The sequence below is a fragment of the Stigmatopora argus genome, chromosome 15 (genome assembly GCF_051989625.1).
Source record: "Stigmatopora argus isolate UIUO_Sarg chromosome 15, RoL_Sarg_1.0, whole genome shotgun sequence".
Classification (NCBI taxonomy): domain Eukaryota; kingdom Metazoa; phylum Chordata; class Actinopteri; order Syngnathiformes; family Syngnathidae; genus Stigmatopora; species Stigmatopora argus.
Window position 1 is genome coordinate 1,884,640 of NC_135401.1, and position 15,612 is coordinate 1,900,251.

The window sequence follows — 15,612 nt, forward strand, 5'->3', positions numbered from 1 at the left end:
TTTGTTTTAATTATGTTTATTATTCAATTGATTTTCGTCCCTAATAAACGGATTATACGTACTGTTATCTGGAACCTTTACCACGAGTGAATGGATCCTTACGGAAACAAATACTGGTGCACAGATTCCATCCACATTACCTTCGGTCGAAGTCTCCAATCATTTCCTTTAATTTCCAAGTTTCAGTCATTAATTTCAAGTTTTATTTAATCACAGCCCGCATTTTCTGGTGTAGTGTGTCGCACATTTTCCAAGGTCATTGATTCAAAATAATTCAAGGACAATCTGACCCCCACGGCTTGCGTCATGTGATAGCATCAGAAAGGTAAGTGCAAAAATAATGGCAACCTCACTTTTTCTTCCTCTAATTTTTTAATTAGAACAATACAAATCGACTAAATGGGTCTACATTTCACAGGGGGTTTGTCGGTATTGGTTAAGTGCAACGCCCTTATTAATCTGTTACAAAAGAAGATTGGATCAATTGTAAATATAACAAATAATAATTGACTTATTATTCTTGCATAAGCACTGCTTAAATGGTTTAAAAAATAAGTGAGGCGCACACAACTTGAGAAAAAGTGCTCAGAAATCAAAGGCGGAAATTAGAAATGAACATGAATAGCCTATTTTACTCCATAATTGCTCTAATTGATTTTTGAAAAATTGTTGTACTTGTATTATATTGAAAGGTGTATGTATTTTTTACTTCAATTTCAATAGTTTTCATAGTACTCTCACCTTTTCTGCTTTGCAGGCACTTGTCATGGTCACGACTACGATGTGGACAATCCGCCGTCTCCCTTCCACGAGGTTGCTGGGATGCCTCCAGCTCCGGCCTCACCTTCCGAGCCGGAACGCGACCCAGGGCGAATACAGACGTCCCGGCAAGCCCCAAAAAGACAAGCTTCCCTGGCGAAATATCAACTTCAGCTTCTCCAAAGGCTTGGACGGCATCTGGAAACAAATGATGCTGGTAAAAAAAGAGTTTTTGGATACCTTTGTGGGCCCCCAAGGGAAGCCCCTCAGGGAACACATCCTGGAGCAGAACCAGGTGGTGTGGGAGTTCCGGGGGCCCCAAAGCCTGGAGAGGTGGATCGTGTCATCCGATCGTGAGATAGGAGGCCAGAGTGAGGCCTACCTGAAGGTCGGGAGGAACACCAACACTTGTTTCCTCTATGGGACGCTTAGATCGACGCCCCCTAGGGACGGAGAAACGCGTTACAGCGGTTACTGCAGCATGCGTTCCAAGCAGACGTTGGTTAGTAACTTTCATTTTCCAAATGTATTAACGCACACACACACATTCTCAGAAATAGTAATATATGTGTATATATAATTCCATTTATTACCTCCCAATAGAGGTCATTTGACCGGAGGAAGCAATTCGACTGGACCAGCTTCAACACGCTGCACCTGCGCGTCCGTGGCGACGGCCGGCCGTGGATGATCAACCTCGCGTCGGAAACCTACTTCTCCCACCAGAAAGATGACGTTTACAATTACTTCCTGTACACGAGAGGCGGGCCCTACTGGCAGGACGTCAAGGTACGGACCCTACCTTCACGCCGATAGACGTCCCGATCCACGTTTGGCTAAACGTGTTCACCGTACTAACGAGATCCATTTTTTTCCTGGCAGATTCCTTTTTCAAAGTTTTTCCTCGCGCATCGTGGAAGAATTCAGGATGATCAGCATCCCCTTTGGCTGGATAAGGTATAATTGCAGTTAGAAAACATATATTATATATACACAGATATTTTTGCAATTTACAGATCAACACTATCGGATTTACCCTGGGGGACAAAGCGGACGGTCCTTTTCAGCTGGAAATCGACTACATCGGCGTCTGCAAAGACTACGCGCACACCGAGGAGTTTGCGTACGAGCTCAATAAAAAAAATCCTTAAGTTTGACAACAACAAAGAGCTCAAAGTGTAGATGTCTTACTGCACTTGTTTTTATGGAAAAGTGAAAAATTGTTCATGTTTTTGGAATATCTTGACATGAGAGGAAAATCCCTAAAATCTCACTGTATTTTTTGTGCCAGCCGCTTTGACATGTCCCGATAGTTTAAAAAAAATAAAAATAGTACAGTGCACATCCCAATTGAGTCCAATTGTTTTCCTTTCAGAAACAACTTTTTTTTTTATCAGCAAACAACAACAAAATTCTATTATATTAAAAAACAACACTGCAAAAATAATCCTGTAAATGTGGGCCATTGATTTAGAGTCAGATTAGTTAATCCAATATATATTACTTGTTAAAAAATAATTTTACCTATATTGAAATTGAATATCTCATCTAACAATAACGATAAAACATCCCCCTAGTTTGTCTACTTTTAAAAAACAGGTAACGCTCAATATCCCTCTTGTAAACATATTTACATGTTAAATGTATGCATGTATCAGACAGATTACATGTATACACTGCTGTTTTCGCTTCAGTCTCAATAATCGATCAAATTTCCTGCGACCTCAAACGCACCATGACCATATATGGAACTGACAAGGAGTTTTTCCGGATCCGGCACTTCCGGACCAAATAAACAAACATGAGCATCACCACGGCAACAGTCGGCATTTTCGTGCTGCTATTAAATGTTTCTTTAGCGGACAAGTTAAAATACAAAGCGGCCACCAAACCTGTGAGGTTATTCACCGAAGAGGAGCTCCGGAGGTATGACGGCAACCGCGTAAGTAGGACGTGAGTGACCGCTTGGAGTAGGAAAATCACGGCTCAAAATGTGTGTCACCGTCGCAGGAGTGCGAACCCATCTATATGGCCATAAAAGGGGTGGTCTTCGACGTGAGCACTGGAAAAGGTAGGTGCGGCACAGTTAAAAAACAATTAATGTATAAATTATTTAACGTTCAGATGGAATAATGTGCACATTTGTTGTCTTTTAATGTACATTTAAGGGGTAAATCGTTTTTCACGTATGTTAGCCGTCAAACTAGTGGCGTACCCCCCCCCCCCATCACGCCACATCTTTTTGTGGCCCATGAAAGTTAAAAAAAAACCCTACTATTTACGTGTATATATAACATTTTCAAAGTTCAGAAATCTAAATATTTACAGTATTTTTCCCCTAGTTTTAAATGTGAAAAATAAAACTAAAGTCATTAGCCAGGTGAGGATACGACTGAATAAAAACAAATTTATTGTGTATTCTTTTGTTTAAAATAAATCCCCCAAATGGGAAAAATACTTTAAAACCCCCTTTGTAATGATAAATTGTAAAGAAATAAATCTAATAAATATACATGATGTTTAAGGAACAAAAAAAACTTTATGCTATTGATGTATAGTACTGAGGAATAGGTTGGGCCAAAACATTATAGGGATGGCCGTGAGCGCCCTCTGGTGGCGCTATTGGTCAAAAAGGCAAAAAAAAAAAAAGTTAAAATTTCTGGTTTCAGAGTTTTACAGCAAAGACGCACCTTACAATGCTCTGGTGGGAAAAGACTCGACTCGAGCTGTGGCCAAGATGTCGCTCCTGGCTGAAGACATGACATCGGATATTGTGAGTTGACGCTTTCGCTCGTATTCGCCATACTTTGAATGCCTTGTTTTTGCCGTCCCTTCTTTTCCGAGGCAGTCGGGCTTGACGGAGGAGCAGCTGCGGTCCCTGGACGCCGTCTTCGAGGACACCTACAAAGCCAAGTACCCCATCGTGGGCTACACGGCCGCACGTATTCTCAACCGGGACGGGAGTCCCAACAAGGACTTCAAGCCGGAGGACCAGCCGCATTTCAACATCAAAGACGAGTTTTGACCTCCACCATCTTTCTATATCTACTCCAACAATTTGGATGACAGTTAACGTGAACATGTGGACACATGAACCAATGTACACGCAAAAATCCACTTTTGTATTATTTTTGATAAATGTCCATACTGTATTTTTGGCACATGTAGCAGGATTAATTACCGTATTTTCTTGCATATAAGCCGTATTTGTCGCTAAAAAATGGTGACTGAATCGAGGCTATATGGCTTATATGCGCACAAATTAGACTTGACAAGCACGAAACGCCATAACGCAAGACAATACGGTCATTTATTTCAAAATAGAGAAAAGATAAACAGATAAAACGCTTTAAAAAATGTATTTTGACGTCTATGAATGAAATTCAAGGAAAAAAATAAACCGTATCTTGCATAAAATGTGAAAAAACTCACTCGTGCCTGCCATTGCTTGCTTAGGGCGCCGCCATTTTACCGCTACGGACACACTTCCTGATTGTACCGCTCACATGACTTCCTTTTTAAATTTGTCTACATGCAGGCCACTCCCTTTCGGAAGCAATCAACTGATATAATATCTCGGAAATGCCACGCGCGATGATTTTTCCTTCAAAGTAACACATTTGTACTCCCTATTAAAACCATGAAAATGGAGGTGAAAATGGTCAATCAGGGGGCAGCTTATATGCGAGAAATTGTCAAATTCAACCATTTTAAGGGTGCGGCAAATATGAGGAGGCGGCTAATATGCGAGAAAATACGGTCATCTTTTTTTAAAGGCACCTCCTGACTTCCGTCTTATATATATATATATATATATTCTGTCTTAATGATTTGATTTGGTGATTCATAATGATCCCATTGACTTTGATTTGCTTTGTATTTTGTGCTTTTTGCTTTTGCCTTTGCTTTGTTGTTCTGCGGCCTTTGACTGTACTGTAACTTATAACTATGCCTTTTCTTGCTACTGTCACAATGAAATTTCCCCAATACGGGATGAATAAATAAAGTTATCTAATACAAAATACAGTAGTTGTGTTTTTTTATGTGGCTATGTCCTTGATAATTTTGGAATAAACTCCCACCTCCGAAACTTTCACGTCAAAGTGTCACCTATTAAAGTTCCGTTTGATTCCCCCGGGGGAAGCATTCGTCATCATCCACGGCGGAACTCCGATCGAAGTTCACGCGTGGCCCAGTTTGCGCCATGGCAACCGAGCCAACGGCGCGACGTCACGGCGGCGGCGGTTCAAAGGCTACACGCCCTGCCCTCTACAGGCCGGCCCTCCCGCCACAGCCCCGCCGCCTTCATTAGCAAGCTGACGCTCTGCCGCTTCCTCAGTCCTGCTGGCGAACACCTGACTTCCCTTTACCCTCCGCGACCACGAGCGCCAAAATGCCCAAAACGGTAAGTTACGGGGAACCTTTATTCCGCCATTTTTATGCTCTCTTTGCTCTTCTGTTTGCCCTTCCTTTCCTATTCGCTTTTTTTTGTACTCATTAACCACAAGTAGAACTTGCACGCCGAGTTTGCGAATTAGAAACGGTGTGATTTGCCACCACGTACGCGCTCGACCCCGAGAAAAGCCGAGAACGTGATGTTGAGTTATGAGTCAGCGGGCTGGTATTTTTCAAGATCTGACTTTGAGATGGATTGTAAGGCAGGACTTTTTTTTTTCGCAAATGATTAACTTGAAAGTCTTGACTTTTTTCATGGTGAAGCCGAATCGATGACGGCTTCCACTTTTTTTTTCTTACCCGACTTCCATCGCGTTTATCTTTATGGCGGACCGGGGCGTTGTTGCTTCAGCGCCGGTTCATAAAACGATTGCGTAAGCCAATGGGGGGGTCTCGGCGGAGGGGTCACGCGATCCACCCGCTCGCCGTTTGTTATTTGCAACGCTTTTTTTTAAGGCCAGCAAAATTTTGATTTGTGGCCAAGCCATTTTTTTTTGACGTTTCAAAAGAGGAAACCCACACAAATGCCGCCAGGTGTCCTTAGCGACCATTGTGCTATTTTCGCTTAGCGACGGTGGTCCAAAGTCTAAGCGAGATAGAGAGCAATTATGGTTTATGAGCAAACCACATCGGCCTTAAAAGGCAATTATTGACATAATTTCTCATCTTTTGGCTTCGGAATAGTCGATATTTTTGCTAAGGTCAAAATGGTCGGATGGGAAGACGGAAGTCAGGTGCCTTTAAAAAAAGATGACCGTATTTCCTCGCATATTAGCATATAAGCCGCTCCCTTAAAATTGCCTTAAAATGGTTGAATTTGACAATATCTCGCGTATAAGCCGCCTCCTGATTCACTATTTTCACCTCCATGTTCATGGTTTTAATAGGGAGTACAAATGTGTTACTTTGAAGATAAAAAACCTTAAGAAAAATCATCGCACGTGGCATTTCTGAGATATTATATCAGTTCATTGCTTCCGAAAGGGTGTGGCCTGCACGTAGACAAATTAAAAAAGGAAGTCATGTGAGCGGTACAACCAGGAAGTGTGTCCGTAACGGTAAAATAGCGGCGCCCTAAGCAAGCAATGGCAGGTACAAGAGTTTTTTTCACGTTTTATGCAAGATACGGTTTATTTAATTCCTTGAATTTCATTCATAGACGTCAAAATACATTTTGTTAAGCGTTTTATCTTTTCTCTATTTTGACATAAATGACCGTATCGGCCGCATTGTCTTGCGTTATGGCGTTTCGTGCATGTCAAGTTGGATTTATGCGCATATAAGCCGTACCCTCGATTCAGTCATCATTTTTTTTAGCATCAAATACGGCGTATATGCGATAAAATATGGTATGTGTGGCCACGTCACATGATTCACCAACCTTTCTTCCGCAGGTCAACGTTCGCGTCATCACCGTGGATGCCGAGCTGGAGTTTTCCTTCCACCCGAACACAACCGGGAAGCAGCTCTTCGACCAGGTCGGGTCGGGTCGGGGGTGGGCTGCCGTGAAAAATCAGAGCGTTAAAGCGCTGCCGATGTTGACGAAATGGACGTGATTTCTGTTGCAATGTACCTTAGCCAGGTTGAATGATTTTTTTCTGGCATTTTTTCATTCTCTCCAATGGATTCCCTTTTTTGTCGTGTTTTTTTTTTTCAGGTCGCCAGGACCATCGGGCTCCGCGAGGTTTGGTATTTTGGCCTCCAGTTTGTTGACGGGAAAGGTTTCGTCACATGGCTCAACATGGAGAAGAAGGTTCTTTTGCTTTACATAAATATATTCTGGGTGGCGGTTAGCACGTTGGCCTCGCAGTTCTGGGGTCCCGGGTTCAAATCCAGGTTGGTCGACCTTGTGTGGAATTTGCTTGGGCCTCCGTGGGCTTTCTCCGGGTACTCCGGTTCCCTCCCGCGTTGGAAAAACATACATGCTAGGCTAAGCGGATGCTAAATTGTCACTGACCTTGTGTGTGATTGGTCGTTTGTCTCCTCGTGCTCTGCGATTGGCCGGCCGACATATCCGGGTGACCGCCACCTCTTGCCCCGAGTTAGCTGGGATCGGCTCCGGCACCCCCTGCGACCTGAGTGAAGCTAAAGCGGTTCAGAAAATGAATGAAAAAACAAACAACAGAAAAAAGGGCAAAAAACCCTAAACAGTTTTAATTCAAATTGTCTCTTGGCCAGACAGTATTTTTCATTGGTTTAGTTTACGGGTGTCCAACTCAGTTTGATTGGCGGTACACATTCATGCCATTTATTTTTTACCCAAAAACATACCTGTCAACCTCTGCCGATAACTGCCCTTATAAATGATTATGATTCCCCTTACAAACCCCCCAAAAACCTTACAAACACCGTACGACTCGTACGAGTCGTACGGTGTTTGTAAGGTTTTTGGGGGGTTTGTAAGGGGAATCAATCATTTATAAGGGCAGTTATCGGCAGAGGTTGACAGGTATGCAAAAACTAGGCGTCAAATAACAACAAAAGACGGTGACAATTACTTATTTTTTTACCTGTCCCTCAGGTGATGTCCCAGGACATCCGCAAGGAGACGCCGCTTCAATTCAAACTGCGCGCCAAGTACTACCCGGAGGACGTGGGGGAGGAGCTCATCCAAGACGTGACGCGTCGTCTCTTCTACCTGCAAGTGAAGGAGGACGTCCTGAGCGAGGAGATCTACTGCCCCCCCGAGACGGCCGTGCTCTTGGCCTCCTACGCCATCCAGGCCAAGTACGGACAGTACAACAAGTCCATCCACCGGCCCGGCTACATGTCGTCGGACCGCATCATGTCGCGGAGGTCAGTCCACGCCAACTAAAAAAAAAAAACACACCGCCAAAAATGACCACCGACGCTAACCTTCCGGTTTCCTCAGAGTCCTGGAGCAACACAACTTGTCCAAAGAGCAATGGGAGGACAAAATCCAGGTCTGGCATGAAGAGCACGGAGGCATGCTCAAGTATGTTTGCTCAAAATTTACAAATGGACCTACTTTTCTATGTCCAGAGATTATTTGTCAAATTTGTAGTCAAAGACAACGTCTTTTGTGCGGTAAAAAACACACACACACAAAAAAAACGTGAAGTCAAAACAATGCGGATTCGTCTGAAAAAAAAGTCCATTACGTCGTTGAAAACGTCACGCAACTGTTTCAAAAATTCCCAAAACACCCCGGTCACGTGATCAAAACAATCCGGAGTAGTTGGAAATAGCCGTGTATGTATGCAAGTAGCGGCCCGGGGGCCAAATCTGGTCCACCGTATCATTTTGTGCGGCCCGGGAAAGTCAATGATGAGTGTCGACTTTCTGTTTTAGGATCAAATTCAAATGAAGAGTATAGATGTATATTTAAATTTCCTGATTTTCCCCTTTTTAAATCAATAATTGTCATTTTTTTATCCATTTTTTCCTGTGTTTTTAGTTCAAAAATCATTTTGTAAAATCTAAAATATATATATATATAAAAAAGCTAAAATAAACATTGTTTTAGATCTGTAAAAAACTGAATATTCAGGGCTTTTAATCCAGTTCTTTTAATCCATTTATCAAAAAAAATCTAAATACTATATCTAAAATGGTCCGGCCCACGTGAAATCAACGTTAAAGTAGCCCGCCAACCAACCCGAGTCTGAACTTTTTTTAAAACTTTTTTTCCTCCCTTCTGTGCTGAGTCATAGTCGCAAGAGTGGCTTCTGGTTACCAGTTTCAGCAAGGATTTTCACATTTTTATGAAGTTAAAAATAAATAAATAATAATTTTAATAATTATTAGCGGGGAAAAATGCAAAGTATTAAATTGGCGATAATGGAGGGATTATTGTACTCATTCACGTGTCTAAACTATTCCACTGTGAGTGAGGCTTTTCCTTCCAAGCCATAATGCGGACACATTTTCACCAAACTGGTATGAAACCAGTGCAATTAGTGGATTGCACTCAGGTGCTTCGCGTTTCAGCCCATCCCCCGTTGCTCTCAAACTGTCTGCTGGATCGGTTAGAAGAAAAATCCGCACCCACAGCGGCGCTCGAGGAACGCTTTGCCCACCCCCGACGTAGTCACAACGACCCTCTCTCGTGAATTCAAAACCACTGCACGCTTAAATTGCCAAAACAACAACACATAATAAATTTAGCCATGCTAGCCGAAAAGACCAACTGTGTATTTTTAAGCGGACACTCTCTGGGCCTAAACAATTTAATCGTTCATATGATCAAAAAAAAAATCAGTAACAGACGTGCGTAGTTGATTTTGCTGGGGTAGTCCAAACGACCAGTTGTGTGTTTTTTAAGCAACCGCTCTCTTAATTGGCCAAATGGATCAAACCCGTAGGGATTTTATTCCTCAAAACACCTGACTAATATTGTCAAAATTATAGCCCGGCTCTATTTTTTTTATACTTTTATATTACTATTTATTTTATTTTATTTTTTTTCCTTGGGAAAACGCACTTTGTGGAGTAGCACCACCAATTTAGTTATACGCAGCTGTGTATGATGACAATAAAGGCTTTTGATTTTGATTTGATTTGATTTTGCATGCAAAACAATGAGAAAATGTCTTTATATCTGGAATAAAAACCTTTTTTTTTGTTATGACGAACAGGGCCGAGGCCATCATCGAGTACCTGAAGATTGCCCAGGATCTGGAGATGTACGGGGTCAACTACTTTGAGATCAAGAATAAGAAGGCCACCGACTTGTGGTTGGGCGTCGACGCGCTGGGCCTCAACATCTATGGAAAGGAAGACAAGTAGGGTTTATTTGTGTGTGCGATATTTTCACACGCTCTCTCTCGGTGTGTCATCGTACCTCCGGATGTTGACCTTGTTCTGCTGACCCGATTCTTTTCAGCGAGGTTGTTGAACTCGCCCCGTGGGTGCGCACCATAGTAGTCTGCAAAAAAGGACAGTGGACTGATTGATTGGTCGCGACGGACTGGAACTGCATCAAAACTTTGAGATTTTTGCATGTTCTCCCTGGGCTTGCATGGGTTTTCTCCGGTTACTCCGGTTTCCTCCTACATCCCCCAAAACATGCATGCTAGGCTAATTGGATGCTAAATTGCCCTTGTACCCTGCAATTGGCAGGCCACCGATTCAGGGTTTCCCCTGCCTGGTGCCTAAAGTCGGCGGGGATAGGCTCCGGCACCCCCGTGAGCTCAGAAAAATGAATGAATGTCCCTCTGTTGCCTATCAATGAGTAGCAAGGGAGTCTAATGAAAAGAAAAATATGACGACAGTTAGCGCAGAGTCATACGCACCCGTTCGAAGAGCCAGATATGGCTCGCGAGCCACTCTGATCCGCTCTGACGGCTAAACCTGTTTTTCGTTGGCTCAGGATGACTCCCAAGATCGGCTTCCCCTGGAGCGAAATCCGGAATATTTCCTTCAACGACAAAAAGTTCATCATCAAGCCCATCGACAAGAAGGCCCCGGTAAGTCCTAAGCGGCGGAGACGGGCGGACGGGTCGCGCCCGCTATTAAAGCCACGCCCCTTTCTCCAGGACTTTGTCTTCTACGCGCCGCGTCTGCGCGTCAACAAGCGCGTCCTGCAGCTGTGCATGGGCAACCACGAGCTGTACATGCGGCGGCGCAAGCCCGACACCATCGAGGTGCAGCAGATGAGGGCCCAGGCCAAGGAGGAGCGCCTCCAGAAGAAGAAGGACCGCGACCAGCTGGAGGGCGAGAAGAAGCGCCGCGAGGCCATCGAGCGCGAGAAGGCCCAGATGGAGCGGGAGAAGCTTCAGCTCATGACCAAGCTCCGCGAGTACGAGGAGACCACCAAGAGAGCCGAGCTGGGTGAGGCAAAAGTTGCGCCACGTGGATAGACGTGCATAGACGTCCTGCGTTGCTAGCTTAAAAAGCTAAAAAAACCATCATTTCCCTTTGGCTAGGTTAGCTTTGGCTTTTTTTACAAGTCTGTTTACTTTTTAGGGGTTGCTGCTAATTAGCGATGATTAGCTGTGTACGTAAACGTTAGATGTCCTGCGTTGCTAGCTAAAAAGCTAAAAGACCATTTTTTTTACTTGACAGCCCATTTTTGACTTTGGATAGGTTAGCTTTGGCTTATTTTTTCGTAAGGGTGAGGCAAAAGTTGCGGGATGCGGCACCCCTGTCGGACGTGGGCGCAGATAGACGTCCTGCGTTGCTAGCTTAAAAAGCTAAAAGACCTTCATTTTTTTTTTAACTTGACGGCCCATTTTTGCCTTTGGCTAAGTTAGCTTTGGCTTATTTTTTCGTACGGGTGAGGCAAAAGTCGCGTGATGCGGCACCCCCGTCGGACGTTGGCGCAGATAGGTCCTGCATTGCTAGCTAAAAAGCTAAATGACCATTTTTTTGACTTGACAGCCCATTTTTCCTTTGGCTAGGTTAGCGTTGGCTTATTTTTTCGTACGGGTGAGGCAAAAGTCGTGTGATGCGGCACCCCCGTCGGACGTGGGCGCAGATAGACGTCCTGCGTTGCTAGCTAAAAAGCTAAAATACCATTTTTTTTACTTGACAGCCCATTTTTGCCTTTGGCTAGGTTAGCTTTGGCTTATTTTTTTAGTAAGGGTGAGGCAAAAGTTGCGCGATGCGGCACCCCCGTTGAACGTGGGCGTGAATAGATGTCTTGCATTGCTAGCTAAAAAGCTAAAAGACCATCATTTTCCTTTGGCTAGGTTAGCTTTGGCTTTTTTTACAAGTCTGTTTACTTTTTAGGGGTTGCTGCTAATTAGCGATGATTAGCTGTGTACGTAAATGTTAGTTTTGTTGTTTTATGCTAGTTTGCCAAAAATATCATTTGAAAGAAAGTTTTGCGTCATCATATAATGTTGAAATATTTGTATATTAATGAAGAAATTAAGTTTTTTAATGAATGAAAAGGGGGTAAAAGTCAATATTCTCTTTGGGTTGAATGTATTATTTGTTTAATATTAACTGCAATTGGCTGGCAACAAGTTACGGAAACACCCCGCTTTCTGTCCAAAGTTAGCTGGGATAGGCTCCAGCACCCCGCGAATCTATAAAAAAAATTAAGGAATTGGAGAAGCGGTATATATTGTTTTTAGTAGGGTTTTTTTCAATTAAACAAAATTAAGGAATTGAAGAAACAGTGTATATAGTGTTTTTAGTAGTTTAAAAAGAATTCTTACTAGTTTCATTTGTTTTTCTTTGCAGAGCTCCGAGAACAGCTGGAGCGTGCCGTGCGGCTGGAGGAGGAACGCAGAAAAGTAGAGTGCGAGGCGGCCCGGCTGGAGGCCGAGAGGATGGAGGCCATCATCGCCAAGGAGGAGCTGGTCCGGCAGGCTGAGGACCAACTCAAGAGCCAGGAGCAGTTGGTAAGAGTCCTGGAAAAAAAAGTCCGGCAAAAAAAATGTTAAGATCATTCGTTGAAGGTGCGTAGCCGCACATAGGCTAACGTAGCTCCTGCTTTGACCATCGTCTTTCTCCTAAAATGAACCCGATGTCAGGGCACGGGTTGTTTTGCGTTGCATGACTTGTCCCGTCCCCCGCCGTCTCTTTTGTCAAGGCGACGGAGCTGGCGGAGTATAGCGCCAAGATCCTGCTGCTGGAGGAGGCCAAAAGAATGAAGGAAGAAGAGGCCGACACGTGGCACTGCAAGGTGATGCGCCGGGCTAACAAACATCGCTAATAAATAGCATTTATCCCCGAATAACAGGGTCGATCGACTAATCACTGAACGGTTTTCATTCGTCAACTCGTCCTTTCCCAAAGAAATCACGTAAAGTGCTACGGCAAGGGTATCAGACTCGACTTGATTTCACGTGTGCCGGGCCATTTTAGATATAATATTTAGATTTTTTTATTTTTTATAAATGGATTAAAAGAACTGGGTTAAAAGCCCTGAATATTCCGTTTTTTATAGATCTAAAACAATGTTTATTTTAGTTTTTTTTAAATATATTTTTAGATTTTACAAAATGATTTTTGAACTAAAAACACGGAAAAAAAATGATTAAAAAAAGACAATCAGTTTTTTATAGATCTAAAACAATGTTTATTTTAGCTTTTTTTTATATATATTTTTAGATTTTACAAAATGATTTTTGAACTAAAAACACAGAAAAAAATGGATTAAAAAAAGACAATTATTGATTTAAAAGGGGGAAAATCCGGGAATTTTATATACATCTATACTCTTCATTTGAATTTGATCCTAAAACAGAAAGTCGGCACTCATCATTTACTTTCCCGGGCCACACAAAATGATGCGACGGGCCAGATTTGGCCCCCGGGCCGCCACTTTGACACCTGGGCTACGGTATCACTTTGGGCTTTCCATTTGATCTGGAATTGGGCAAATTTTGCACCCAGATTAAGTGTCTCATTTCCTCAAAGCGCCGTCCGACCACACGCTCTCGCCCCCAGGCCAAGGAGGTGGAGGAGAACCTGGTGAGGACGCAGGAGGAGCTGCGCTCGGCCACGAGCGCCCCGCTGCTCGCCGTTCCGGCCGCCCCGCTGCTCGCCGTTCCGGCCGCCCCGCCGGCCGCCCCGCCGGCCGCTTCGTCGTCGTCCTCCTCGGACAGCGAGAGCGACCACGACCACGAGCACGAGCACAGCGAGGAGAACAGCACCGACAGCGCCGAGCTGCACTCGCAGGGCATCAACGACCACCGGCTGGAGGAGGACCGGCTCACCGAGGCCCAGAAGGACGAACGCCTGCGCGCCAAGCTCAAGGTCAGCCCTCGCCAAACAACCCATCGTAGCTAGGAACCAACAACTTAGCATCCAATTAGCCTAGCATGCATCTTTTTGGGGGACGAGGGAGAAAACCGGAGTACCCAGATATAAAAAAAAACCCTTGGGGAGATGACGCAAAATCCACACGGTGAGGACCCACCTGGGATTCGAACACTCGACCTCCGAACTGCGAGCCCGACACACGAACCACTTTACCACTGCGCCGCTAACCAATTTTAGCCAAAAAAGCCGTAAATCCCGATTGACTCAACCGCCATTTTGTTCTTCACTGTCATTGGCTGTGACAGATGTCTAATTAATTTCAATTGTAAAAATTTAGTGATCATTGACGGCGATAGACGTCCAAATCGGTTGGCGACTCAAAGCAGAATTTTGTTTTGTCAAAAGTTAGATTCCGATTAAGGTCACGGTCTTAATTCGGTTTGTAGGCGTGTCCAATTTTTGGGCCAGGAGGCTCGAAAACCCAAATTGTGTCGCCACTGACCTTTGACCTCCGCAGGCGCTGAGCTCGGAGCTGGAGGAATCCCGCGACCAAAGCAAGAAGACGGCCAGCGACCTTCTGCACGCCGAGAACGTCCGCGTGGGGCGAGACAAGTACAAGACGCTGCGGCAGATCCGCATGGGCAACACCAAGCAGCGGATCGACGAGTTCGAGGCCCTGTAACGGAAAAAAAAAATCTAAGCACTGGCTCAAAAACATCCAGCGACCACTCGCGGCCGTACCGTGTCTTGGTGCGGCCGTTCCATCTTACCTTTTATTTTATTTTATTTTTGCGATGACCTTTGGCCAATGGCATCCTTCCTTCCCCAAGTCGTTTTGGAAAAAGGCAGAAATTGAAGTTAAAAATGACGGAGGCAATTGTGCTGGTTAAATAAAGAATCTTCTTACGTTCAAATCAAACTTGACTACTTATTCAGACGTAGTATGTTCGTTTTTTCGAGTGACTTTTTTCCCTTCTCGATATACAGACGCTCCCCTACTTACGAACATTCAACTTACGAACAACGGTACATACGAACATGTCTGCAAATTGCGTTTAAGTCCAAAAATGTTCGCAAGTCCAATTTTGTCTTTCGCGTCTTTCGGAGTAGTACTTCTTTCCGCCGCTAATACCGACGCCTGGCGCTGTGTGAGCTCAGCTCACCCAGCATCTACCTTCTTCGTTGCAATGCGGAAGTGCGTGAATGTATCTCCAGTGTGCAAAGAACCTTTTTCATTTGTATCATTAAATATCTCATGCATCCAATATTGAATATGGTTGGTAAAAAGCTAAAGGCTTCTATTGAGGGAGTTGCAAGGAAGAGGCAAGCCATTTCATTTGAAACGAGTGGCAATAATAACGAAGCTTGATGCGCGTGAGAGTGGTTGAGCGTTGCACATTCAGTACCATTTATAAACAGAAAGATCGAGCAGCAGGACCCAAATATTGAACGTTGCACAAAGTTTGCAAATCAATTGAATGATGCCATACAGTGCTACTGCATCATTTATGATGAAAAAAAGAAGAAAACTGTGCAATCGTCATTAGGTCGCTTCTTTTGGCCAGTTTCTAATACATAAATCTATCTCTCTCTCTAAACACTACTGTACATATTCTCTCCATTTTATTAAATGTTTTTAGTACAAACCAATGTGTGTTACTTATACAAGCCTTAAACATACAAATGCACTTATATAAACCTTCAATATACTTATATAGG

General features: G+C 43.9%; 3 protein-coding genes and 1 long non-coding RNA gene across 5 annotated transcripts; 3 read left to right on the forward strand and 1 right to left on the reverse strand.

Moving 5' to 3' along the window:
* Window positions 1-67: 67 nt before the first annotated feature.
* On the forward strand, window positions 68-2,105 carry ndufaf1 (NADH:ubiquinone oxidoreductase complex assembly factor 1). Its single transcript, XM_077620262.1, has 5 exons — window positions 68-325; window positions 758-1,261; window positions 1,363-1,548; window positions 1,642-1,716; window positions 1,776-2,105. Exons 2-5 carry the CDS (start codon window positions 767-769, stop codon window positions 1,908-1,910), a joined length of 891 nt encoding a protein of 296 aa, XP_077476388.1. The 5' UTR covers window positions 68-325; window positions 758-766; the 3' UTR covers window positions 1,911-2,105.
* LOC144089440 (uncharacterized) lies at window positions 163-14,866 on the reverse strand. Of its 2 annotated transcripts, XR_013305075.1 has the most exons (16): window positions 14,801-14,866; window positions 14,664-14,709; window positions 14,396-14,569; window positions 12,342-12,536; window positions 10,470-10,594; window positions 10,019-10,102; window positions 9,835-9,941; window positions 7,725-8,025; window positions 6,788-7,299; window positions 6,596-6,714; window positions 3,455-3,660; window positions 2,652-2,723; window positions 1,562-1,707; window positions 1,353-1,472; window positions 1,142-1,202; window positions 163-957 (listed from the first exon to the last, which is right to left on the reverse strand). It is a non-coding gene; the product is annotated as an uncharacterized LOC144089440 (long non-coding RNA). The 2 variants fall into 2 exon arrangements; XR_013305074.1 differs by having other exon boundaries at window positions 163-1,202; window positions 2,652-2,821; window positions 3,450-3,660.
* nenf (neudesin neurotrophic factor) lies at window positions 2,534-3,841 on the forward strand. Its single transcript, XM_077620264.1, has 4 exons — window positions 2,534-2,701; window positions 2,770-2,830; window positions 3,429-3,532; window positions 3,608-3,841. The coding sequence occupies exons 1-4, from the start codon at window positions 2,561-2,563 to the stop codon at window positions 3,782-3,784; spliced, it is 483 nt and encodes a 160-aa protein (XP_077476390.1). The 5' UTR covers window positions 2,534-2,560; the 3' UTR covers window positions 3,785-3,841.
* On the forward strand, window positions 5,032-14,812 carry ezra (ezrin a). Its single transcript, XM_077620260.1, has 12 exons — window positions 5,032-5,164; window positions 6,609-6,692; window positions 6,872-6,967; window positions 7,736-8,010; window positions 8,087-8,170; window positions 9,813-9,959; window positions 10,547-10,643; window positions 10,713-11,007; window positions 12,367-12,527; window positions 12,719-12,811; window positions 13,579-13,887; window positions 14,411-14,812. Exons 1-12 carry the CDS (start codon window positions 5,153-5,155, stop codon window positions 14,573-14,575), a joined length of 1,818 nt encoding a protein of 605 aa, XP_077476386.1. The 5' UTR covers window positions 5,032-5,152; the 3' UTR covers window positions 14,576-14,812.
* Window positions 14,867-15,612: the final 746 nt, after the last annotated feature.